This window comes from Cavia porcellus, unplaced genomic scaffold, assembly GCF_034190915.1.
Source record: "Cavia porcellus strain 051 isolate PalLab524CR breed Dunkin Hartley unplaced genomic scaffold, mCavPor4.1 scaffold_19, whole genome shotgun sequence".
Classification (NCBI taxonomy): domain Eukaryota; kingdom Metazoa; phylum Chordata; class Mammalia; order Rodentia; family Caviidae; genus Cavia; species Cavia porcellus.
In genome coordinates this window covers 4620327-4645718 of record NW_026947502.1, presented here as the reverse complement: position 1 = coordinate 4645718, position 25392 = coordinate 4620327, and the positions used below count along the sequence as shown (strand labels likewise).

The 25392-nt window shown below is 38.6% G+C and overlaps 2 protein-coding genes and 1 pseudogene across 6 annotated transcripts in view; 1 reads left to right on the top strand and 2 right to left on the bottom strand.

Moving 5' to 3' along the window:
- Positions 1 to 25392, bottom strand: part of Rad50 (RAD50 double strand break repair protein) — a 225834-nt gene that overhangs the window by 6314 nt on the left and 194128 nt on the right. For all 4 annotated transcript variants that reach the window (XM_063230593.1, XM_063230591.1, XM_063230592.1 and 1 more), the window contains one exon: positions 24649 to 24873. In XM_063230593.1, the coding sequence (XP_063086663.1) occupies positions 24649 to 24873 (225 nt within the window). The remainder of the gene's footprint in view (positions 1 to 24648; positions 24874 to 25392) is intronic.
- The window catches only part of Kif3a (kinesin family member 3A), a 131244-nt gene that overhangs the window by 86450 nt on the left and 19402 nt on the right, over positions 1 to 25392 (top strand). The window contains exon 19 of one of the 2 annotated variants that reach the window (XM_063230596.1): positions 6439 to 6603. The exons of the other annotated variant lie outside the window; for it this stretch is intronic. Coding sequence (XP_063086666.1) covers positions 6439 to 6550 — 112 coding nt within the window. The 3' untranslated portion in view covers positions 6551 to 6603. Of the gene's footprint in view, positions 1 to 6438; positions 6604 to 25392 lie in introns of those variants that run through there. 2 annotated transcript variants of the gene reach the window in all.
- LOC111755377 (small nucleolar RNA SNORA73 family) lies at positions 16883 to 17069 on the bottom strand (annotated as a pseudogene).

The following is a 25392-nucleotide window of genomic DNA, read 5'->3' as shown; positions in this document are numbered from 1 at the left end:
ACATTTTAAGTATCAGATGAAGGATTACCGAAGTAGTAAAGCCTGGAAAAAAACATTTTGCTTCTTGATGAGAGTGCAAATCTCCATTTTCTACTTTAAAAATTAGTTAATTATAAAATAACTTCTCGGGGGCTGGGGATTTAGCTCAGCGGCATAAGCGCCTGCCTTGCAAGCAGGCAGTCGTGAGTTCGATCCCTGGTACCAATAAAAAGGAAAAAGACAAAAAACAAAAACAAAACAAAATAACTTCTCAATAATTTCAATTATATCTCACCCTAACATTTATGCTTCTTTCAAAAAGACAGATATTGAACATCTACAGTTCCTTAAAAAACAAAACTCACAAAATGTTCTCAGAATCAATCATGTACAGACTTCCTTTCCAGAGCTTTCTACATTATGAACCTAATTTTATTATCCTAATTTAATATATATTATATACATGTATTGAATCACTTATTAAAGTTCACACTTTGCAGCTCTTTAATTACTGTCCACCTCTTATACTGCAGAATAACTAAAATGGGGACCAGTTGGACTGTATCACTTAGTACAGGTTATGTTTTGCTGTAGTAAACGAAGAGCCCCAATATCTCAATGACAAGAAAGTCTTATAAAATGTTTTAAAAATTCAAAAAGTTATTTCCCATTTAGTTAAAAGTCTTCAGTAGTTACAATGAAGAAGCATTCCTAAAACAGAGAACAATGCCCAGAGAGCGCCTTCACGTATTTAAGGGGCCCGTGAAGTCTCTGCCCTGGTGCCTGTCCAGCAGACGTGGCACCTTTTCCAACCGACTGTGCAGCAGCTGGGATGACTAAGGTGGCTGCAGTCGTCTACCCAAAAGCACAATGACAGCAGCGAGTCACAGCGATGAACATTTACCCGATGTAACACTGAGATGCTGAACAGTCAAACAGCACCTTATTTCATCCTTACCACAATACTGCAAGTTAGACTTTAACCTTCATTTACCATTTTAAAAAGCTGACATTTGATAAAACTGGTAATTTGCTCATGATCAGAGAAAAGTGACTAGGATACTAACAGTCCTTGATTATGACAGCTAAAATTACAAAGTTGGTGAAAATTTCACCTTTTGAACTTACCTATTAGACTAGTTTCGTGAGTGTTAAATCCTCAAGATAAACCTAGTTTTCAAATATATAAACTATTAATGTAGTAAGGAGAAACAGAAATGAAAACAGAAAAAAAGTCTAGGCCTTAGAGTCAATATCCCACTCCCCTGATCCCCCCGCCCATTAGCAAATGGGAACCAGAAATCTGAGCATCTCCTGGGAGGTTGGCCATAGCAAATAAGGGGGACTTCCTTCTACCATTTCTTTGAAGGCAAATATTTTTATTACTGTTTCGCTCTTATCTGATTAATGGTACTGCTCTATTCAATATTCTGTTTTGATAAGTTCTATAGTGTTCTATATTTCATCTCATTTTGATATACGTGATTGAAAGAACAACTATTATAAAGATAACAAAATATACTGTGATACCTATTACTGTTATCCCGGTAACTTGCTGTGAAGTTCTGTACCAATTTCACTTTATGATCTTAGTTGGCTTTATTCTGACTTGTTCTGTTGTATACTTTCAAAAAAAAAAAAAAAAAAAAAGCAAAAGTCTAGGCCTGTTCGCTTATGTACATGGAAACATACTAAATAAAACCAAATTTAATAGTAAGGATACTGAAAAAAGCATATGACCAAGTGGTTTTTATCTCAAGAAAGCAAAGATAGTACAAAAGGAAAATAAATTCAAGATACTTTACTAGGGCCAGGGATATAGCTCAGCAGCACAGTGCCTGCTTGGCAAGTGTGAGGTACCGAGTTCAATTCCTGGTAACCCCTCTCCCCAAACACAACATAATCCACTGCCTTAGCAAATTAAAAGAAAAAAAAAAAAGGCTAGGGTTATAGTTCAGGGGCAGAGTGTGCTTGCTTGGCAAGTGCAAGGTCCTGAGTTTGATTCCCAGTACAAAAAAGAAAGATCTCATTAGGTATCGAAGAATAATACACTGTAACACTGAATTTTGATTTAAAAAAAAAAAACAACCCTCATAAATGAAAAACAGAAGAAAAGCATCCAACAAAACTTTCCTCTCAGGTTCCTACTGCAAGCAACACTCTCTCTCTTCTCTCTCTCTCTCTCTCTCTCTCTCTCTCTCTCTCTGCCTACACATTGTGGTAGATGTCTATGATCCTGGCACTCTGGGAGGCTGGGGCACGAGGATCACAAGTACGAGCCCAGCCTAGGAAATATTTGGAGACCTTGTCTCAATGTTAAAAATAAAAAATAGGGGTTGGGGATTTAGCTCAGTGGCATAAGCGCCTGCCTTGCAAGCAGGCAGTCGTGAGTTCGATCCCTGTAACGATAAAAAGGAAAAAGACAAAAAAAAAAAGTTCACACACGCTTTCTACATCTAAAACCAGAGGGTTACGCCAAGTTTGGTTAGGCTACAGTAATTGAAATTAAAAAAAAAAAATAAAGGCTAAGTGACAGAATAAGAGGAAAACCATCAGTTTTTGCAGGTGGTAAAACTGTATGCCAAGAAAATCAACTGAAAACAAAATAAGATGGTAAGAAATAAAAATTCACAGTTTATTATCTACTAGCTAACATCATTAGGAAAGATAATAGAAAAGTGGATCTTATTAACAGTGGTAATAAAATAAATGTATGTAGGAAGAAATCCAACAATAGATACACGATACTGAAGAAAAACCTGTAACACTTTATGATAGTATAAAAAGAACTAAACTGATTAAATAGGAAACACACTAAAGCGTTAGAAATGAAACTATTTCAAAAATGCCCACTCTCTTAAAATAACTTATATATAAAATGCAATCCAAACAAACATTTTTAAAAACTGGTGATGAAATCAATGAGCTGATTCTAAATTTCTGAAGAGAATACAAAAGTAACAGAGCAAGCCTCTCAAAAAAGGGTAAAATTATCAGAAGAAAACATTTTTATAATTACAGGATTAAGAAGACCTTTCCAATTAAGACTCACAATAGACTTCTTTTTTTTTTTTTGGTCTTTTTCCTTTTTATCGGTACCAGGGATTGAACTCACGACTGCCTGCTTTCAAGGCAGGTGCTTATGCCGCTGAGCTACACCCCCAGCCCCTACATATGACTTCTTAAAGAAAGTTAAACAACAAATGATAAACTGGAAATAGGTACTTACATAATGTTAGGGAAAAGGATTCAATATCCCTAATCTATAAAAGTTGATATAAACAAGAAAAAGAATCTAGTGGAAAATTTCACAAAAATATATGGACGGACAATTCTCAGAGAAAAACTACAAATAGCCAACATATGAAAAGACATTTATTTTTACTAGTAAAGAGGGAAATGTAAATTATAGTGATACCATTTTTGTGCAACGAATTGGCAAAAATAAAAAAATAGTCACAATTATATACTATTGGTGGCAATGTAAATGTTACTGGCATTAACAAGGTTAAAATGTGCATATTCTCTGACTTGGTAACTTCATTTCTACAAAGGTGTCTTTCTGATATATCTGCACAAGTGTGCAAAGATGTACACTGCAGAGTAATTGGTACTAAACTTAAAAGCTTTCTAGAGGTTCACTGTGAAATAAAGTAACTAACATCCATTTTATAGATTAGGAAGCCATTAAAAATGAGATACATATATGAACATAAAATTTCACTGTGTGTTAAGTGGGGAAAAGACCCGAAAAAACTGACATAAAAACAAAAAGAAATGAAAATATCGCCAATGTAATAATACTTAAGTCTCTCAAATGCTAGACATTTCTCATGGAAATGAACCAATATGTACTCTGAAGTAGTTCTGTGATTTGCATATTTGTGTGAAGTATTCTGATCTCATATTCATAAGGTATGGAGAATCACAAAATTATCAGTATTAGAAGGCTGAATGAGTTAAATGGTATAAATGGTACCCAAAAAATGGTACAAAATATAATGGAGTCCAATGAAAGGAACAATCACATTTGTCTGGAAGGGCTCCCAGCAGGTGATAGTCAAGGGAGAGACAGTGCAGAGAAATGTGGGGTGCGAAGGCATCGAATGTGCTCAGTTCTGCAGGAGCCGAGTAAGCAGGGAGTCTTTCCCAAGTCAGTCTCTGTAAAGTGGTGGGAGTAGGATCATCACTTTAGAAAGGTCAGCCTGCTATGAATATAAAGGGTGTGGGGAGTGTAGAGAAAAATTACTGAATACATTTCCTAAAATTGTCAGTCTTATATTTTTATATCTGCATTTCCTTATAAAATGTAATGAGAAGATACGCAGTTTGTGGTCATCCTGCATTAAGTAAGGATGGATTGGTGGGGTGGTTGCGTAGCTCACCTGCTGTGCATCTCCCGACCGCTCTGCTACCTGTCAGTTCCTGACAAGACATGACAGCTGCACAGTCTCCAGCTGGTCCCAGGCTCTTTCCGAATGCATCTGGCACTACTGTCTTTCTCTGAACATCACAGTACTCTACACTGTCATGCTGGCCTTTCCTTTTTTGCTGTGGGTGATACAATTTCATTAAAGTGCTACCCCCCCCCCCCCACGCGATGAAGTCCATGACCGATGTCCTGGCTAGCGTTTTCGCGATCCTGAAGTTTTCAATTATTTGGTCTGTTAGGCCCACTCTTAGTGACTCTTTGAACCTCGTTTTGAATAAATAACAGACACGTTCCATATTGTTTGGTCCAGAAGGTGCATACCTATTTTATAATGATATTCTTTTCCTTGCTGCTTGATTACAGAAAGCTTTTAGATGTTGGTCAGCTCTGTCACCACTGCCCATAGGATTATTATAATCACTGACTACTATTGGGAGTTTTAAAGTTTCGTTTCTTTCTTTTCTTTTTCTTGTCTCTTTGAGACAGGCCTCACCCTGCAGTTCAGGCTGGCACTGGGCTCACTTTTTAGCCCAGGTTGAACTTGCAGTATCCTCCTGCCTCAGCCTCCCGAGTATGTGTGGCGGAGGACCGCCATGAGTTTGAGGCAGCCTGAACTACAGAGTGAAACTAACAAAAACAGAACCAGACCTACAAGTGTTAGAGTGTATCTCGTACTAACAAGAACTTCCTGGATGAAAGGACAGCTGCCCAAGCCAACGCTTGGGACAGTACATAAACACATGAGCTGCTTGAACAGCACATGGGGTAGGTAAGCTGTTAGGTGGGTAAGCTGCAGCAGTGGGCACCCGGCAGCTCTGAAGCAGTACTGCCCAGGAAGACTCTGAGCCAGCAGACCACTGGCCTGCACACACATTAGCACCTGGATTTTCAGGGGGCTGACGGCAAATACTTGACTGTGTTCTTGCCTCCTGAGGCAGACTCAGATTTGCTAGGCTGGAAACCACTGTGGGTAAGCAGTTATCTGGCGGGTGCATCAGCCCACCACAGTCTCGGGTGTGCGTGTCGTTTAGTTAAATGCTTAAACTAACTTATATGATATGATGTGCCTTCTTCCTGAAAGGGAGCAAGAAGGTCTAAGCTAACAGTGGTTCATAAATTGCTCTAGTCCTTATAGACTCATGAAGAGTGGAAGAATTAAACATTTCAGCCAAATCCACTGTATATTATGAGGACAAATGATGGATTCAGGGGGATTTATAAATCTGGTCACCCATGAAAATCTGAGGATATACTCCTCACAAATAAGGTAACATATTTCCGTCTGAAAGTAGGTGTAATGAGGCCAGAAAAATGAGACACATGCCAGAGCCTCTTCCACCTGCCACCACTGTGGTAGACACATGCCACATGCACAGGGTATGTAACAGAGAATGAAGTGAAGCACAGATTGTGGGTGCTGATGGGATGCCAACATGGTCCACTCCCCGTGACACAGCACCACACTGGTGTGCAGGATGCTGACGGGAGGCTGTGCATGTATGAGTAGGCGGTGTAAGTACTATGTACTTTAGCTCTGCTCATTTTTTGTGAACCTAAAAGTTCTCCAGCAAGTGAAGTCTATCTTAAAAAGTCACGCACTGGTGAGGCATCTACCTGTGGCTTTTCCTTTATAGGCCAGCCCTATAGGCCAGTACTAGGTGCTGGACTGCCCCACAGCACCTCTGTACCACACCATCTGCCTCAGCAATGAGCCAGTTTCACAACTGCTTCCCATACCTGTTCTTTAAAGAGAAGCATCTCTGAGCCTGTGACTTATCTTGTTCCAGCCTGATGTCACAAATGAAGTGGCATACTGGGCCTCCCCAGGACAGTTCAGGGCTCCTACTTGCTTCTCTGAAGGCCACTTCCTACTCAGCTCGGGACTCAGCCACTAGCACAGAGCAAATGCCCGAGATGTAGCTGTGAGAGAACAGGGATCCAAGCAGTTAGAACAGTATCACCTACTGACCAAAAGTTTGCTTTTCAGAAGACCCATGCTGTTTCCATTTCTTCCCTATTCACTCCAGCTCCATGACTCAAGCTACTGAAAAGGCCAGCTACCACTGTGCAAGATCTGAACTAATGCTTCAATCCAGAAGTGTGCATGAAAAGCAGATTTTCAACTGGATTTTCCTATAATCTCAAACTAGATCACTGACTGTAACATTAACTGGAAAGGCCAATACATACGAACTTTTCCCCCCTAAAACACTGTCAGAAGTATTAAAGTCAGAAAAAGCCAGAAAAGATTATTCTTACAAAACATGTTTTTCAATCATATATTATCCTCATCTTTGTATGTGAAATTGTGCTGAACGCTGAGATACATAGGTTGCTGAAAAACTGGCTAGGTCCAACTGAGTACTGTATTGGCCCCCTTCCACACTATCCGCACTCCAGACTAGGGAACACCTGTCCTCCCTCCAAAGGGTGGGGGAGCCTCTTGCACAAGAGAAATGGTGATGTGTGTGTTAAATTTCAAACTAATAGTGACTTTGCTTAGTAGAACTCAAAATCTTGACTGGTGCTAAATTTAAGTTGTATATTTAAAAGTGACCCTGTTTCAAGACAAAACCCTTAAATTGTATTTCCTTTAAGTTAGATTCCTAAATATCAGCTTTTAAATGTGAGTATCAGACAATGATTAAACCACTGCTGTGGGATAAACAATTTGGTTTTCAAAACCTGCAGCAGATGTGAATCCCACTGGCTGTATTTGGTTCTGTGATCTCCCCTCTATAGGAAACCATATTGCACCGTGGTGAGGACACAGTTGGCAGCAACAGGTGATCCCTGGATAAATCTCACTGAAGCTCCCCTTGAATTCCAAGGCCCAGGCTCTAAACAGCCTCACATTCAGTTGGAAGTTCAATCTCACAAGTATGACCTACCAGGGGCCAGGGATATAGCTAGGGCATAGTGCCTGCCTGCCTGACCAGTACAAGGTCCTGAGTTTGATTCCCAGTATCAAAAAAAAAAAAAAGAGAGAGAGAGAGAGAGAGGGAACATTTTGGGCACAGATGTGATACATTCCAAAATCACTTAATTTAAATTGATGTATTCTATGGGTATGAGGTAATCCATCCTAAATGATGCATGTTTTCCCCATCTCATCCGGTGTGTCTCTGACATTACAAATGCTTATACTTACTGATGTTTTCAGATGATTACTAATAACAGATGGTAATCAGCTTTTCTTGAAAATGCACTCTGCTATGTTTCCTGTGTTACCTTAAATAGCCAGATTCAACAATCACACTGACTGCATGCTTTATTCTAAGAGGTGAAAGAATGAGGGAAATTTTAAACCTTATTTTCTTCTGGAGGAGAAAGCAAATTTGGGTTCACAGTATAAGCCTTGAGAAGTCCACTGTTTGCAAGCAGAAACCCACAAAGACTCAACTCTGGGGAAATTTGTACCACTTCTCTTTTAGAAGGATCCATCAGATTACCAGGTAACAGAGCTCAGTCAACAGCCTGGCTTAGCTTCTTAAGCAATCTTAAATTGTTGGAAAGCACCCTACACCTCCCATCCGTGTGCACCCTTGATTCTACCAAGCTCGTTTTCAAGCCTTTCCTGTTCAGAGTGACAGTTCTTAGTACCTTAGTGTGACTAAGGTACTTTTCTCTGCTGAACATCCTTCCTTCTTTACTCAAGGCCCAGAGCAAACTGACTGCAGAGCACTTATCTCCGCTGGACTGTTAGTACAGTGGTACCACAGTTCACGAACTTGTTCCTGCAGGAAAGATGGCCATGGTCACATTCATCACCCACTGCATAGTTGGCAAACCAAGCTGCTTGAAAATGAAAGCGTTCACAAACCAAGGTACCACTGTAGTTTGGAGGAGGGACGGGGTGTGATTTACCTGCCTTTCTTTTTTTTTGGTATCAGGGATAGAACTCATGACCTGGTGCTTGCCAGGCAGGAGCTTAAGCCATTCAGCTAAATCCCCAGCTTTACCTGTCTTCTCTAATGACTGCACGCTGGAATAGGAAGAGCTGAATAACATGTTCTTTCTTGTGGGAATTTCCGGGGATCCTGCTGGCACTGCTCTCAAGTTATGCAGGGCCAGATGGAGGGCTCCTGTGTACAGCATTCTATTTGCAGCTAACCCAGGAAAAACCACTTTGTCAGAAGGCGAAGAGCCGAGTTTGCAGTTAACTTACTGAAAATAAAACCTCCCTAGCATGGTCCCGCTGTCCCTCTAGGTATGACCCTTGTCCCGGCTACCCCCACAGCGGGACTCAGTGTCCATTTCTCTCTTTAGCTAACCTCAACTGGATTTTAGTTTCAACTGTGCCACTGACTGCCCCTCAAAGTCACTAATGACTTCCATTTTATTAAAATCAAGGGCTACTTTTCAGTCCTAATCTTCAATCTTTCAATTATTTCTTTCCTTTTTTTGGTCTTTTTGAGACAGGGTCTCACTATGCATTTCAGGCTGGCCTTGAGCTCACTTTGTAGCCCAGGCCGGTCTGGAACTCACAATGATTCTTCCACCTTGGCCTCTCGAGTGCTGGGATTACAGGTGTGTGCTACCATTCCCAGCTTTAATTATTTAATTCTTCAAGTAATTTCTACTCTTGGTTTTCAAGATACCATACCTTTAAAAATTTTTCCCTTTACTAACTTCCAATTTACTGGATTTACAAACATACAATAAATCTTGAGATCCTTCTCTTCTCAATCTATAGTCATTTCAAATGTAATCTCATCCTATGATTTTAAAAGTCACATATATACTGACGATTCTCAAGTTTATACCTCTTCCCTGGACATGAGACCCTGGATTTCATGTCTGACTGCCTCATCTTCTCTTGAGGATCTACATGCACCCCCAAATTAAAGTGCCCAGCATGGAGGGACTCTCCATTTTCCCTCCCAAAGCCTGTGTTTCAGGAACAGCAACTTGTTTCCCTACTGTCCTTTGCTCAGGTACAAACATGTAGAAATAGCCTTGATTCTTTTCTTTCCTTCGCTTCTCTACATTCAATTCAAAAGCAAGGCCTATGAACTCTGTTTCCAGAGCTCATCACTTCTCTCCACTGCCATGGCTACTACCCAACTCCAGTCTAGCACCAGCTCCTCAGTCAGCACAGCAGTCTCAATGGTCTCCTTATTTTTAAACCTGCCTTTTACAATCTCTTCTCTTTTTTTTCGTCTTTTTCCTTTTTTATTGGTACCGGGGATCAAACTCACGACCGCACACTTGCAAGGCAGGCACTTATGCCGCTGAGCTAAACACCCAGCCCCTTATAATCTCTTCTCCACACAGCAGCCAGTGCAGTTTCTTCAAATAGTATTATTTACATGTCCTTCTGATGCACATACAGTAAAATCAGTTTACCAAGATTGCAAGCCATGACACTCTCTGGGAACCAAGCATGCCTGCCTTCCTCCTGTGCCTTGAACACATCCTATCTATAAAGATGCTGGGGTCACAGTTAGTTGTCTCTTCGTGCTAGACTGCCACGTCCACACCCTTTGTGTGGCTTGCTTCCTCCATCCATCAGGTCCCAGCTTTAATGTCATAACCTCAAAAATATCTTGCCTTAGAAAAGGCCTCAAGTTCCAGTGAGCCAGTGCCAGCCATGCAGAACGGAAACAGAATCAAGAAGCCAAATCATGCTTTTCCACAAGCCAGCTGGGCATGTGGACTGGGAGACAAGAGCAACCTCCCTCCTCTGCCCCACATCTGGCTGATTTGGAGGCTGAGTTGCTAGCAACTAAAATTAAAAGAAATAACTTAATGCTTGTATTGTTTGACTGACTTTTGCAGGCCTAAAGCTGGTAGTCTGAGCAACTATTTGGAAAATAACAATATGCATTATAGCAACTGTGAGGGATTTCCTTCTGTCTTGTTTTTGAATCCCAATGTTTTGTTCAGTTTTATTGTTTTATTTCTCTATATGGTAACCTAAGCAACTATTTTGAAGATAACAAAATGCAATACAACCACCACTGTTAAGTTCCTATCATCTTGTTTTGAAAACCTACATTGCTATTGTTTGTTTGTTTTTTTTTTTTGCTTATTCTGTTTGCTTATTGATTTTTCTCTCTTAAAAAAAAGGGGGGGAGGGGAGGCGGCCATTGTAGCTCACACCTATAATCCCAGCACTTGGGAGGCTGAGGCAGGAGGATCATTATGAGTTCAAGACCTAGGCTACAAAGAGAGCTCAAGGCCAGCCTGAACTGCATAAAGAGATACTGTCTCAAAAAGAAAAAAAAAAAAAAAAGCCTCATGCCAGGGATTTAGCTCTGTGGCATAAGCACTTACCAGGCAAGCGCGAGGTCAAGGTCATGTATTCAATCCCCAGTACCAAAACAATAAAAAATAAAAAAATCTCAGCTTGGGGTTTAGCTTAGCCCCAAAAGCACCTGCCTTGGCCAGTGCAAGGTCATAAGTTGGAGCCCCAGTTTTAAAAAAAAAAAATCCTCAAGAAACTGAGGAAAAATCAATTACTCTCATACCATACATTTTCCTGTAACACCAAGCATTACTTGTTATTTTTGTTATTTCTTAGTTTTGTTTCTTTATCTCTGTATACTCAATACTAGAAGAGTAATAAGCATGCACTCAAATCCTCATAACATATGTTATGCACATATGTTCACACATCATTGAATTATAAAATATATGAAAATTAATAATTATTGTGTATGTAAATCACAAAGTGTAAGTTAAATTAAAACATGCTTATATGAAGGAAGATGACAGTGTAAAACCCAGCAGCATATCACAGTCTCTCCAGAACCTGGGCACTGCAACATCTGGAAAACAGCTTAGTGAAGAGAAAAGGAAGAAACGCTCCAGGAATTATGAAAGAGCCAACAGGAAAGCTAGAAATCAGAGAAACTGAAGACAATGCAGGAAAAAGAAGGAAGCAGTCTGGTCAGGTGTAGTAAAACACACCTGTAATTCCAGCACTCTGAGGCAGGTCTGAAGCCAGCCTGAACTGCACAATGAAACCCTGTTCCCGAGCCACACCTCCTAACAGAGGAGGGTTAACTGGAATGTTAACCCTGGCTCCTGCGGGAGTAGGGTGTCTCTGCTATAAAACAGTCTGGAGAAGACTGGCAGACACAAGACTAAACAATAGACCAGGTTTTACTCTGAAAGTAATTCATTCTGCATGGTAGACTAAAATCAGAGAATAAAAATCCACAGCAGTGCCCACCATATTTCAGAATGATTTATCAGGAACCATTCTGGGAAGGTTTAAGACTGAGCTATTCCAGGAATCAGAAGCCACAGAACAAATACACTTCAGGGATTTTCAGGTCACCCTACCACAGTGACTGGGTGGGAGATGGCCACAAGAGACAAAGGTGCAGGCTAGGCAAAGACCCCCCCCAGAGAAGTTTAAAAGACCCCCCCAGAGAAGTCATGAGCTCAGGTCAGGAAAGGCTGGCGGCCAGCTCTCTGTGATGAGAAGCCAGGTTGGTTTGAAGGGGGTAGGTCTTAAAGTGCTAGCATTAAGTTCAATTGATTCCTTGACTCCCCCGCCCAGCCCCTCCCTACAACCAGCACAAAGCTCAGTGGTCTGTTTCCTTCTCCCATTTGCCAGTGTGATCAGGGCTATGACTTGGTATGGAGAATTGCCATAGTCTGGGGTATGAGACAGAGGAGCTTTCTGAAATGCGGAGCTAGATATAACGCAGTGGTTTGGGGTGAGCAGAATGATGTGGAAATTAGGAGTGGCTGGAGTAAACAGCCATTGGGCAGATACCACTGACCTCATGTAGTAGCAAGGTCAGCATTCACACAAGAGTGTGTTACCAAGACTGACAAATGGCATCCAACACCTGTTACAGAAGTCACAGCAGAAAATTTTTCAAGTATGGGGAAATAATTTAACAGGTAAGTGAGGCATACAGAATCCCAACTAGCCAGGACCAGCAAAACAAAACAAACAATAACTTATCAAAATATTACAGTAAGGGGCTGGGGATTTAGCTCAGTGGCATAAGCGCCTGCCTTGCAAGGCGCTTATGAGTTCGATCCGTGGTACCGATAAAAAAGGAAAAAGACAAAAAAAAAACCAACAAAGTTGTTTAGACTATTCTGAGTCTTCTCTATTTTTACAGAAATATATGAATTAAAATCAACATCTTATTAAATGGGGGACACTTGAAAGCTTTCCTTCTAAAATCAGGAACAAGACAAGGATGTTCACTATCCCCTCTCCTATTTAACACAGTCCTTGAAACATCAGCCATAACAATCGGGGAAGAGAAAGAAATACATAGATGAAAGGAAGAAGTCAAGGCATCATTATCTGCAGATGACATGGTCCTCTATTTAAAAGACCCAAAAAGTTCCACTTAAAAACTCCTAGGATAATCAAATTCAGCAGTGTTGCAGGATACAAAATTAACAACATAAATCACTAGTATTCCTATTATCACCAATAATGAATCCACTAAGAAACAAATGAGGAAAACAATACCATTCAAAATAGCATAAAGAAAATGAAATACTTAGGCATTAGCCTAAAGAGTAAAAGGCCTCTAAAATAAAAACTGCAGCACTCTGAAAAAGAAATAAAGAGGGTATCAGGAGATGGAAAGATATTCTGTATTCCTAGATAGACAGAACCAATATAATTGAAGTGAGTTTACTTCCAAAACTGACATAAAGATTTAATACAATCTCAATTAAAACACTGACAGCATTCCTCACAGATCTAGAGATGATAGTCCAAAAATTCATAACGGAACTAGAAGAGACCCAGAATAATAAAAAGATATTCTGAATAATAAGAGCAAAGCAGGAAACATCACAATCTCGGATTTGAAGTTGTATTACAAAGCTATAGAGATGATAACAGCACGGAGGGGCCGGAGATTCAGCTCAGTGGCACAAGTGCCTGTCTGGTAAGTGCAAGACTGTGAGTTCGATCCCAGATAGCCAAAAACAAAAACAACACAGGACAGTACTGACCAAACAGCACAGTACCGACCAAAAAAACAAACAAAAAAACCAGAAATGTGGATCAATATAATAGGATACAAGAAGTAGAAACAATCCCAGGGACATTCAACTATTCAATCTTCAACAAAGGAGCCAAAAACATACACTGAAGGAAAGACAGCCTCTCTAATACATGGAGCTGGGAAAATTGGATACCCACATGTAGACGACTTGAGTCTACCAGTATATCCTCCCATGCTCTAACCTAAAATCAAAATGGATCGAAGATCTAAATGTTAAACACTTTACTGAAAGACAAAATAGGTACAACTCTTAAAGACACAGGCATAGGCAAGGACATTCTGAATAGAACACTAAAAGCACAAAAAATACTGGCAATCAACAAATGGGATTATAACAAATTATAAAGTTTCTGCTGGGCATGGTGACACACGCCTGAAATTCCAGTACTCAGGAGGCTGAGGCAGGAGGATCTCTGTAAGTCTGAGTATAGCCTGGGCCACAAAGTGAGTTCAAGGCCAGCCTGAATTACATAGCAAGACCCCTGTATAACCAAAACTGTCCCCCAAATAACTAAATAGCAAATTTCTGCACATCAAAGAGAATACCACCAGAGTACAGAATGGAAAATAAATTTTTGCTAGCTATTCCTCAGAGGACTGACATCTAGAAGATACAAAGAACTTAAAAAAAAAAGAGACTCCTCTAGCCCCCAGAATAAAGATATTTCCTGTTCCTGGATAGGCAGAACCAATATAGTTAAAATGACATCTACTCCCAAACTGATAAAAAAGATTTAACACCATCTCAACCAAAAAATGAACAGAAATGGAAAGACACTTCTCAGAAGAATTACAGATGGCCAATAAATACATGAAAAAATGTTCAGCATCATTAGCCATTAGAGAAATGCAGGTTTAAACAACACTAAAATACCATCTTAATCTAGAAAGAATACCTATGTTCAAGAAATCAAATGACAACACAATTACTGGTGAGGCCGTAGGAGAAAGAAGCCATTCTACACCTGTGGTAGAAATGTAAATTAGTGCAACCACACGCAAATCAGTGTGCAAACTCCTCAAACATTACAAGTAGAAATTCCAATAGACTCAGTCATGTCTCTTCTATGTAGTTACCTTCCAAGAGTTTAAAACATCACATTTCAGTAATACATGTGTACTTATGTGTTATAACAGCACAACACAGAATTGCTCAATCTTGTAAGTTGCCTTGAATCAAGAAAATGTGGTATTTATACACAGTAGAATACTACTCTGCCATACAGAAGAATAAATTTGAGTCATTTAAGGTTGGGGATTTAGCTCAGCGGCATAAGCGCCTGCCTTGCAAGCAGGCAGTCATGAGTTTGATCCCCAGTGCCGATAAAAAGGAAAACGGAAAAAAAAAAAATTGAGTCATTTGTAGGAAATAGGATGCACCTTGAGAAAAAAATGTTAAGTTAAATAAATCAGCTATGCAAGTTTAAATACTGCATGATTTTTCTTTTTGTCTTTTTCCTTTTTATTGGTACTGGGGATCGAACTCACGACTGCCTGCTTGCAAGGCAGGTGCTTATGCTGCTGAGCTAAATCCCCAGCCCCTGCATGGTTTTTCTTTTTCTTTTTTTTTTTGGTCTTTTTCGTTTTTATCGGTACCAGGGATCGAACTCATGACTGGCTGCTTGCAAGGCAGGCGCTTATGCCACTGAGCTAAATCCCCAGCCCCATGGTTTTTCTTATATAGGAAACTCAAAGTGTCAGTTAAAAAGCAAAATAAAAGATAAGATAATGAGAAACAGTCAGACAGGTCTTTAGCAAATGGCAAGGGAGCCAAGAGCTGCTGGATGGAAGGAAGCAGGGAAACAGAAGAAGTAAAAAGAATGAGGATGTGCTACGCACATGTGATGACTCCCAGAGCAAACATGGACTAATAAAATATGCATATATAGGGGCTGGGAATTTAGCTCAGCAGCATAGGCGCCTGCCTTGCAAGTGCACAGTTGTGAGTTCGATCCCCAGTACTTACAAAAAAAAAATGCTTATAAAAAACAAGCTTTTAAAAAGTATTATAAAAAAAAGTGCTACCGAAGCAACCAACTTGCCTCCCTGGTAAGCGGCTATGGTGTGGCAGGCTGCAGCCCCTCCAGGGGAAGAACCACCAGCATCTCCTAAGATCCGCACCATGTTGGAACTTAGGGCACTGGAAAACCCAGCAACCAGCCTGCCTCCCTGCTAAGCAATAGTGAGCCTATCGGTGCACAGGCTGAGAGTCAAACATCCCACTTCCCCTGCCCCTCGTTAGCAAATGGGAACCAGAGGTCTGACATGTCTTGGGAGGTTGACCATATGCAATATAGCAAATAAGGGGGATTTCCTTCTAACCACCTCTTTGAAGGCAAATATTTTTACTACTGTTTTGCTTTATTCTGATTAATGGTACTGCTCTATTCAATATTCTGTTTTGGTAAATTCTATAATGTTCTGTATTTCATTTTATTTTGCTATAAGTAATTGAAAGAACAACTATTGTGAAGATAATGAGATACACTGTGATACCTATTACTGTTATCCTGGTAACCTGCTATGAAGTTCTGTACCAGTTTCACTACACTGTCTCAATTGGCTTTGTTCTGTCTTGTTCTGTCATATTTTGTTATCTTCAAAATAATAAAAAAATTTTTTAAAAGTGCTACCATAGTAGCAACCTGATACAGGAGGAATGAAAAGCACTTGGTTTTCACAACAAATTTTACCTATTCCATTTAATTGGGTAATCTATGGCAGGCTCCTTAATCTCTCCAATAAGTCTCCATCACAGACTTAAGGTTATGGGCAACACACCGTTAATATTCAACTGATGTTAGTGTCTGCTCTGCACAGCTCCCGACTTTGGAACATTTAATTTCTAAGAATTAGATGTGAATAATAGAAACCTATACTTTCTTAATAAAGTTAAAGAATGCACTATGACCGAGAAAGCTACAAGAAACTGCATTTGAGTCTCCTTTATAACTGCACAATATTGAACATTATTATGAATCTAAAATTTGTCTCACTTTGCAGTTGAGGAAATGGGAATGTAGAATGTTTAAATAATTTGTTTTATAAAATCAGGATTTAAATTCAATATTAGGGAAAATACTTTTAACTATGCAGTATGGATTTCTGAGGTCTTAGAAAGTAAACATTAATTAATTAACTAATTAATTAATTAATTTTTGAGGGGTCTTACTATGTAGTTCAGACTAGTCCTGAATTCACATGTAGCCTAGATTGGTCTCAAACTTTGCAGCGATCCTCCTGTCTCAGCCTCTCCAGTGCTGGGAATCACAGGTGTGTGCCATCACTCTCACCATCAACCTTTACACAATGTCCACTGCCCTGCTTTCTAATACCCGCAGGTTTACTGTTCCATCACAACCAATTTAAATTATCTTATTCCACAGTAAGTTTTTACTGATAAAAGCCTGCTTTGAAGGGTGTTTTTTTTTTTTCATTTTGTTTAAAAAAAAAATAAAGCAAAAAAAACCCCCATTGTTTCCTGCATGGCTTATCTCCTCAGTCATTGCCCAAAAGACTCTGAGAAGCTGTAGGAATAGGCAGATGCAGCGTCTACAACGTTGTGGAAAGGAACTGTACGTAACAGGGCAAAACCCTATCGTTCCCTGTGCCACCTGGACAGAGCCTGGGGAGAGCGCCTCCCAGAAGATCCATGTGGCCTGCGTGGTGGTTCTTTGAATAAGCTTATAATGCCCTCGTTAGTAGGACTGGGTAACCTATCCCTTACAGCTGAACAAATGTTTGGTGCTGAGTCTAACAGATTCAGACCATCTACTGCTAAACAACCAAAAAGAAGTAAAAAGAAGCCATCGTGTATAAATGAGGTAGGTGAAGAGACTGAAAAGAAAAAAGGTGTATATAAGCAGACTACTGGGCAGGGAGTCTCGCCTATGCTCTCACTTCAAAACCTCACACTCTCACTAAAACTGCGTACAAAGAACAGTAGCATTTCTTTCTTTCTTCTTCTTTTGTCTTTTTGAGACAGGGTCTCTCTATGCAGTCAGGCTGGCCTTGAGCTCACTGTGTAGCCCAAGCTGGTCTCGAACTCGCAATTATCCTTCCACCTTAGTCTCCCAAATGTTGGGATTACAGGCGTGAGCCACCACACCCGGCTGTCAGCAGCATTTTGTATGCCATTAGAGAATTATATAAAAGAAAAATAAAGCCGAGCCACCTTGCCTTGAAGCCAGCTAATGATGGAGGAAATTTCTCCCTCCCTCAACTTGTGGGTGTTGGGTAGTTTGTCTCAGCAATGAGAAAAATAAGACAGTAGGAAACTATGAAAAAACAACTGGGATGAATGATACAAAAACAGTGAAACTAAAATACTAGACAGCAGAAACACTGCAGATGGGGAAAAGTTTCTATTTAGGAAGAACATAAAACAATTCGGAGTAAAATCATGGCACTTAGACCTTGAAGCATCAGTCAGTCAGTCACGGACTTGTGAACAGACCACAAGGTATTTGTTACCCTCGAAATTTCTTTCTTAACAGGTTTGGGCTGAAGGCTGAGAATTTGCATTTTTTTTTTCTTTTTTTTTGTCTTTTTTGAGATGGGCCTCACTATGCAGTTCAGGCTGGCTTTGAGCTCACTTTGTAGCCCAGGCTGGAATCGAGCTCGCAAGGATCCTCCCAGCTCAGCCTCCCAAGTGCTGGAATTACAGGCGTGACCCACCACGCCCCGCTAGTTTTTTTTTTTTTTTTTTTTGGATAATTTGCATTTCTAACAGATTCCAAGGGGATCCTGTTAGTGTTCCTCTAGTTCAACTCTTGAGAATTAATCCATTGATCTGAAGTCAAGTAAGTACGCAAAAATCTGAAAAGCAAAAAAAAAAAAAAAAAAAAAAAAAACAAACTGAAAAGCAAGCACCCAAATATTAAATAAAATACAACAGATTAAATAAAAGTATAAAAAATCACTTGCAACTGCAAGAAAAGGAAAACACGAGGAATAAAAAACTTCATTCCATTAAAAAGTAGGAAAGGGTAAAAAAAGATGACAGAAATAAATCCAATTCTTAAGTAATCATACTATGACACAAATTCAGTGAAAGATAAAGATTGTCAGACCTACAAAAAATTCTCCCATATGGTAAGCGTATTATATAGTTGTAGTAATTAAGATAACATAGGTAGAGTACAGAGATAAAGTAACCATTAAGACAGAAAACTCAACTGGGCCATTTATATTGTGTTTGATAGAAATGGTACTGTATGTCACTAAGAAAAGGACAAATTTGATACACAGAACACACAAATTTGGTCATTCAAAAGAGAAACAATGAAACTGGATTCCTACCTCACACTCAACATCTATCCATACATAGAATTCAATTTAGAGTTAAATAATTAAATGTTTTTAAATGTGAAAGGCAACATTTGAATCTTTGGAAGCAAATAGAGAAATAGGAAAACATTTCTTAGGACAGAAAGAGTAAACCAGTAAAAGCTGAAAAAATCAATTAAAATCAAATAGCATGTTTGAATGGATATTTATAATATATAGAACTTAAGAAATAAAATGATCATCAACACATAAAGACATTATTAAGCATAGTAAGTGATAGGATTATATCCAAAAGATGAGAAGTATAAAACAAAAGAGGCCTTTATTCTGAGAACACGGACAGAGAGAACCAGCACTACCCAACCTCCAGAGTCCGGCTTTCTCTTTGGCAGACACGTGGGGTCGAGGGTATGTAAGTAGCCTCGGTTTGGGGTGGAACCCAAGGGGGCATCAGGGATGCACGGGTAGCCCATTGGTCTAGGTTTGGCGCCACAGGTAAATTCCCAGGGGCGGGGAAGACGAGTCACAGGTAAATTCCTAGGGATGGGGGAGATAGGAGCTCCTTGGCTTTATCAGCTACAGTGTCCTTGGGGAATCAGAGATTTTCAAGATGGCCAAACAATAAAATTAAAAAATTACAAAAAAGATGGCTGACTACAGATACAGCATGTTCTCCCCTTCTTCCACCCAGAACCAAAGTAACAGACGTGCTGATGGCTTTTGAGGTGACCGTGGGAGAACTCCGGAAATCCGCAAGAGAGACTGTAACCTTGTAAAATTCAGAGACCTGGGTTTCTGATTACAGGTGTGGCCACCATGCCCAACCCACAAAGGAAGTCTTAACAAATTTTAAACACTGAAATCATATCCTGTATCCTTTCAGATTACAATGGGATAAAACTACAAGTCAACAACAAAATCATTTTAGAAATTATACAAATGAATGGAGACTGGAAAAAAAATCTTTTTTCAGTGTGGAGGGTAAAACCCAGGGCTCTACTGCATACAAAGCAGGAATTCTATCACTGAGCTATGTCCCTAGCTCTTGAACAGCATACTTCTGAATAAACTATGGGTCACAGAGGAAGTTCAAAATTTTCTCAAAACAAATGAAAATGGAAACTCAATACATCAAAATTTGTGGAATGCAGCAAAAGCAGTGCTTAGAGAGAAGTTTGTAGCAATGAGTGTCTACGTTAAAAATATGAAGAAAACAATGGGAAAAAAATGGAAAAAAATAGTTCATTCTTTAGAAAATAAAATTAACAAATGTTTAGATAAGAAAACTAGACAGAAGATTCAGAAATAAAATTAAAGATGAAAAAGACATTGTAAATGACACTACAGAAATACAAAGAATCTAGAGATTATTATGAAAAACTATGTGTTAAATTGAAAAACCCAGGAGAAATAGACATAGCGTCTATCAGTAAGAAGTAATGAGAGTAAGCAATTAACAATTCTACAACTAAGTAAAGCTCAGAAGCAGACTGCTCCACTGCTGATATTACCTGTCCTATTTATCTTTTTCCCTATTTATTTAGAGATGGGATCTTACTATGCTGCCTAGGCTAGCCTCAAATCCCCCACTTCAGCCTCTAGAATAGCTGGGATTACAGGCACGTGCCACTAAACACAGGTTACTAAACTTTTAAGAACTAATGCCAATTTTTCTTGAACTATTTCATCAAACTGAAACAGCAAGGAAACCCTTCCAAACTCACTTTATGATGCCAACATTACTTTGTTACCAAAACCAGACAAATACATAGTAAGAACAACAAAACTAAAGACCAGTACTCTGATGAAAACAGATGCAAAAAAACTCAACAAAATATTAGCAAATAAAATTAACAGCACAGCAAAAAGATGATTCTCAGGCTGGGGATTTAGCTCAGTGGTGCCTGCTGGCAAGTGCAAAGTTGTGAGTCTGATCCCCAGTACCAAAAAAAATTAGAAAGATGATTTTTCATGATACTGAACTTGTCTCAGGGATGCAAGGTAGGTCAATATATATATAAATTAATAAACGTAATACATAACATTGACAGAATGAATAAAAATCATAAGATCATCTCAATAGATGCAAAACAAAAGCATTTAATAAAATTCAACATCCTTCATAAAATGGAGCAAAGAGCACAGAATGATCATATCTCAACACAAAGACTATATATGACAAACACAAGGTCAGCATCTAAGATTAAGAAAAGGATGTCCAGGGCTGGGGATTTAGCTCAGCGGCATAAAGCACCTGCCTTGCAAGCAGGCGGTTGTGAGTCTGATCCCCAGTACCGGAAAAAAGGGGAAAAAAAAAAAAAAAAAAAGGATGTCCATCCTCACCATTCTTATTAAATACAGTAACAGAACCTGTAGCCAGAGGATCAGGGCACAGAAGTAAAAGACACATAAGTAGAAAGTGAGACAGTCAAACTATCCCTGTCTGCAATGATATGATTCTGTATTTGGATAACCTAGCATTTCCACCAAAAGATTAATACAACTAATAAATTCTGTAAAGTAGAAGAATATAAAATCATTGTATAAAAATCATCTATTTCTTGGGGCTGGGGATTTAGCTCAGTGGCATAAGCATCTGCCATGCAAGCGTGCAGTCGTGAGTTTGATCCCAGGTACAAAAAAAAAAAACCCCAAAATCCACTTCTCTATATACCAGTAATAAATTTACTTAAAAAAATTATGAAAGCAATCCAATTCACAAAAGCTACAACAAAAACAAATGAAAAAACAACCTATGAATAATGTGGTACATCTATTTTTAATCTTTTTTTTTTTGGTGGTACTGGGGATCGAACTCATGACCTCTAGGCACTTAGGCCACTGATCTAAATCCCCAGCTATTTTTTTTTTTTTCTTTTGTTTTTTTTGGTACCAGGGATTGAACTCACAATCTCACACTTGCCAGGCAGGCACTTATGCCACTGAGCTAAATCCCCAGCCCCTATTTTTAATCATAAAAAAGAACTTGCAGCAAAATGGATGGAACTGAAGGATATTATGTTAAGTAAAATAAACTCGGCACAGGAAGTGAAACCATGGAATCAAGGCCATGAAAGAGCACTACAATGAAAATTATGAAACACAAATGAAATAAACTGTGTAGGACACACCAAAAATTTAGACAAACTGTTTATGTTTAATGTCTGTATCTATATAGTGTGTGTGTCTGTGTGTGTCAGGAATTGAACTCAGAACCTTGTACTTGCCAGGCAGACGCATGCCACTGAGCCACATCCCCACCTAGAAGAACTAACACTGTTAAAATGTCCCTACTACCCAAAGTGATGTACAGATTCAATGCAGTTCCCATCAAAATACCAATGACATTCTTCACTAGAACTAGAAAATTTTGAAGTTCATATAAAAGTTACAAAAACCATAAATAGCCAGAGATCTGAACAAAAAGGAAAAGCTGAAGAAATCACAATACTTGACTTCAAGACATACTACATAGTCATAGTAACTAAAACAACATAGTATTGGCAGAAAACCAGACTGACCATGGAACAGAATAGAAATTCCAGTAATAAACTCATGCACCCACAACTCCCTAACTTTTTTTTTTTGGTACCGGGGATCGAACTCAGGACCTCACGCTTGCCAAGCAGGCGCTTATACCACTGAGCTAAATCCCCAGCTGCCTAACTCTTGATAAATGCACCGAAAACATACATCCAAGAAAAGACAGCCCTTCAATGAATGGGTGCTGGGGAAACTGGATTTTCATATGCAGACAAAACATGACCCCTATCTCTCACCCACTTCAAAAATGAACTAAAAAATAGATCAAAGACTGAAATATGAGACTTGAAAGTCTGAAACTACTAAATGTGGAGGAAACACTTCAAGACATTGATATATGCAGTGATTTTTCTGAATAAAACCCTAAAAGCATAGGGAAAAAAGCAAAAATTGACAAATAGGACTGTATCAAATTAAAAACGTTCCTCACAACAAGGAAAATAATCAACAGAATGAAGAGGCACCTATAGGATGGCAGAAAATATTTGTCAAGTATTCATCTGACAGGACTGTTAATACCTAGAATATATAAGGAACTCGAAAAACTCAACAAAACCCCCCAAGTAATCCAGACGGGGGCCGTAGCTAAATGGCAGAGCATATGCCTAATATCTTCAAGACTCTGGATTCAAACCTCAATCCCATCACCACCAAAACAATGATAGCAGAAACGAAAGACACATACATACAAATCCAATTTTTAAATGGAAAAGTGATCTGAACAGATGCTTCTTCAAAGAAGAAATACTAATGACCAGCATGCATATATATATTATATATAATATATATAAAATATATATATAAATGCTCACTCAATAACATTAGCTATCAGAGAAATGTAAAATCAAAACTGTGACAGAATACCATTAGGCCCCAGTTAGAATGGCTACTATGAAAAAAACCAAAACCACAAAAAAAGACCAACGCTGGCAAAGATACATATAGAAACAAACAAACACACACTAACTCATACATGTTTGTTGGTGGGAATGTAAATAAGTACAGCCACTATGGAGAACAGTTTGGAGGTTCCTCAAAAAACTAAAAATAGATGTATCAGATGATCCAGCTATTCCACTTCTGGATACATTAGCTAAAGGAAATGAAATCAGCACATCGAAGAGATAGCTACATGCCCATGTTTACAGTGGTACTGTATACCAGGGATGAGATATGGAATCAGCCCAAGTGCCCATCAATGGGTAAAGAAAGTATGATTTATATATACATACATATATATATATATATATATATAATTTAAAATTTTAATGGTAGAATGATATATATATTATATTATCATTTAAAAAAACAAGAGGAATAAAACCCTGCAATTTACAAGCAAAACGCTTGAAACTAGAGGATTCTATGTTAAGTGAAATAAGCCAGATATAGAAAGGTAGGCTCTATATGCTCTCTTTCATATGTGAAAGCTAAAGAAATGTTGACTGAAAGGAGGATAGTGATTACTACACATCACGAAGGATATAGGGCTTGGGCTGAAAAACAGTAATTGTATTTGATCAATACACATCACTATTACCCTACTAATATGAAAATTAAGACATACTAATGAAAAATAAATTTAAAAGATTCTATCACTAAAAATTTAAAAAGGTAAGAAATTAACAATGAATACCACAGTTATCACTTTAAACCCTTAAACTGGCAAATAACAAATGTACAAACCAAAATGAAAGGATCCATCAATGAAAACTCTAGTAATGAAAGTTAATCTAACATTTCATGAAACTAAACACACTGTGTGACCCACTGCCATATTTATAAATTTATGATACCTCTGCGTCAAAAGATAGGACACGAAATGTTCTTGGAGGCAAGGTTTGCATTACTAAGACTAGGAAAAAACCCGAATGTCTAACTACTAAAGAATGGATACTAGTCATGTGCTCTTACAGAATTCAATATAGCAGAGCAAATGAATTAACTATAGCTACAAACAATGTAAATAAAAATAGAACAAAAAAAGCAAATCCTAGATGAGTACTCACAACATCATTTTTAAAAAGCTGGAACTCCCTGCCAAAGGCTGGAGAACCAACAGAAGTATAATACATCATTTTGTAAAAAAGTAAACAAGAGTCTTCGTCATAGTTACAGGAGGCAAAGATAACTGAAGATTAAGGTAAGTGAGGAAAATCTAAATGGATTCCGGTTAGTGACAACAGTAGAGTTTTTGGGTTAATTAGGAGAAGGTGGAATCATGCGTATTCCTTAACATGCTTTGTAACTCTATACCTTAAGTAAATATATCTTTATGTATACATGCATATATATCTCCACTCTATGCTATATATGAACTACAGCATTTAAAAATAGAAAAAATATGACTAAAATATGCAGCCAATATTCACTGCAGTGAGTAGTAAGCCCCAGCCTGACACTTACTGGTCAAGGGTCTTATAATAGAGGTCCAGATCCTTGTTCGCAAGCTCTGTTGTTCTCATAACAATCATCATTTCTCTATGTTTCTCTTCAGCATCCCGAAATTGAGGTTCTCGGAGTTCTTTCTTAAAACGAATAATTTCTTCCTCATACCCTTTCTGTCGCCCCAATGCCAAATCGCGGTTTCTCTTTATATCATCTATGTTCATTTTTAACTTTTGATGTTCACTGTAAAGGGGGAAAATGACAAATGAGGATCGCTGTTTAGCTTTTATCAACCCAAGGTGGAAATGTCACAGCTCTCTTTAGACAGGAGTCATTCTCCCTAGCAATAATAAGGTGAGTCTTTCCTTGCTTTTAAGGCTTTGGTACTAAAGAAAATTCTCTCAATTTCTGCAGACTGTATGTTTTACAAATCATTTATATTAAGCATCCTCTTATGTCTTAGACATTGTTGAAGGAACGTTTAAAAAAAAAAACAGATCCATTGAATGAACGTACAAACCATTTTTTTAAACCATTTTTAAATACTAATTACAAAATACATTTTTAAAATCTGTGGTCTAGTCTTTAGTAACAAAAATAAATTATTTCATTTCACAGTTTTTTCTGAAAGCTTTGCTTCTCCAACTTCTTGGAGACAGGTCTAACACTGAAATTAACGACTAGAGACTTGGGAGCTAATGAGATGTTGGAGTCACAGTTCTTGCTTTCACCCTAACTGCCTCTGATTTTACTAGGTTTCAT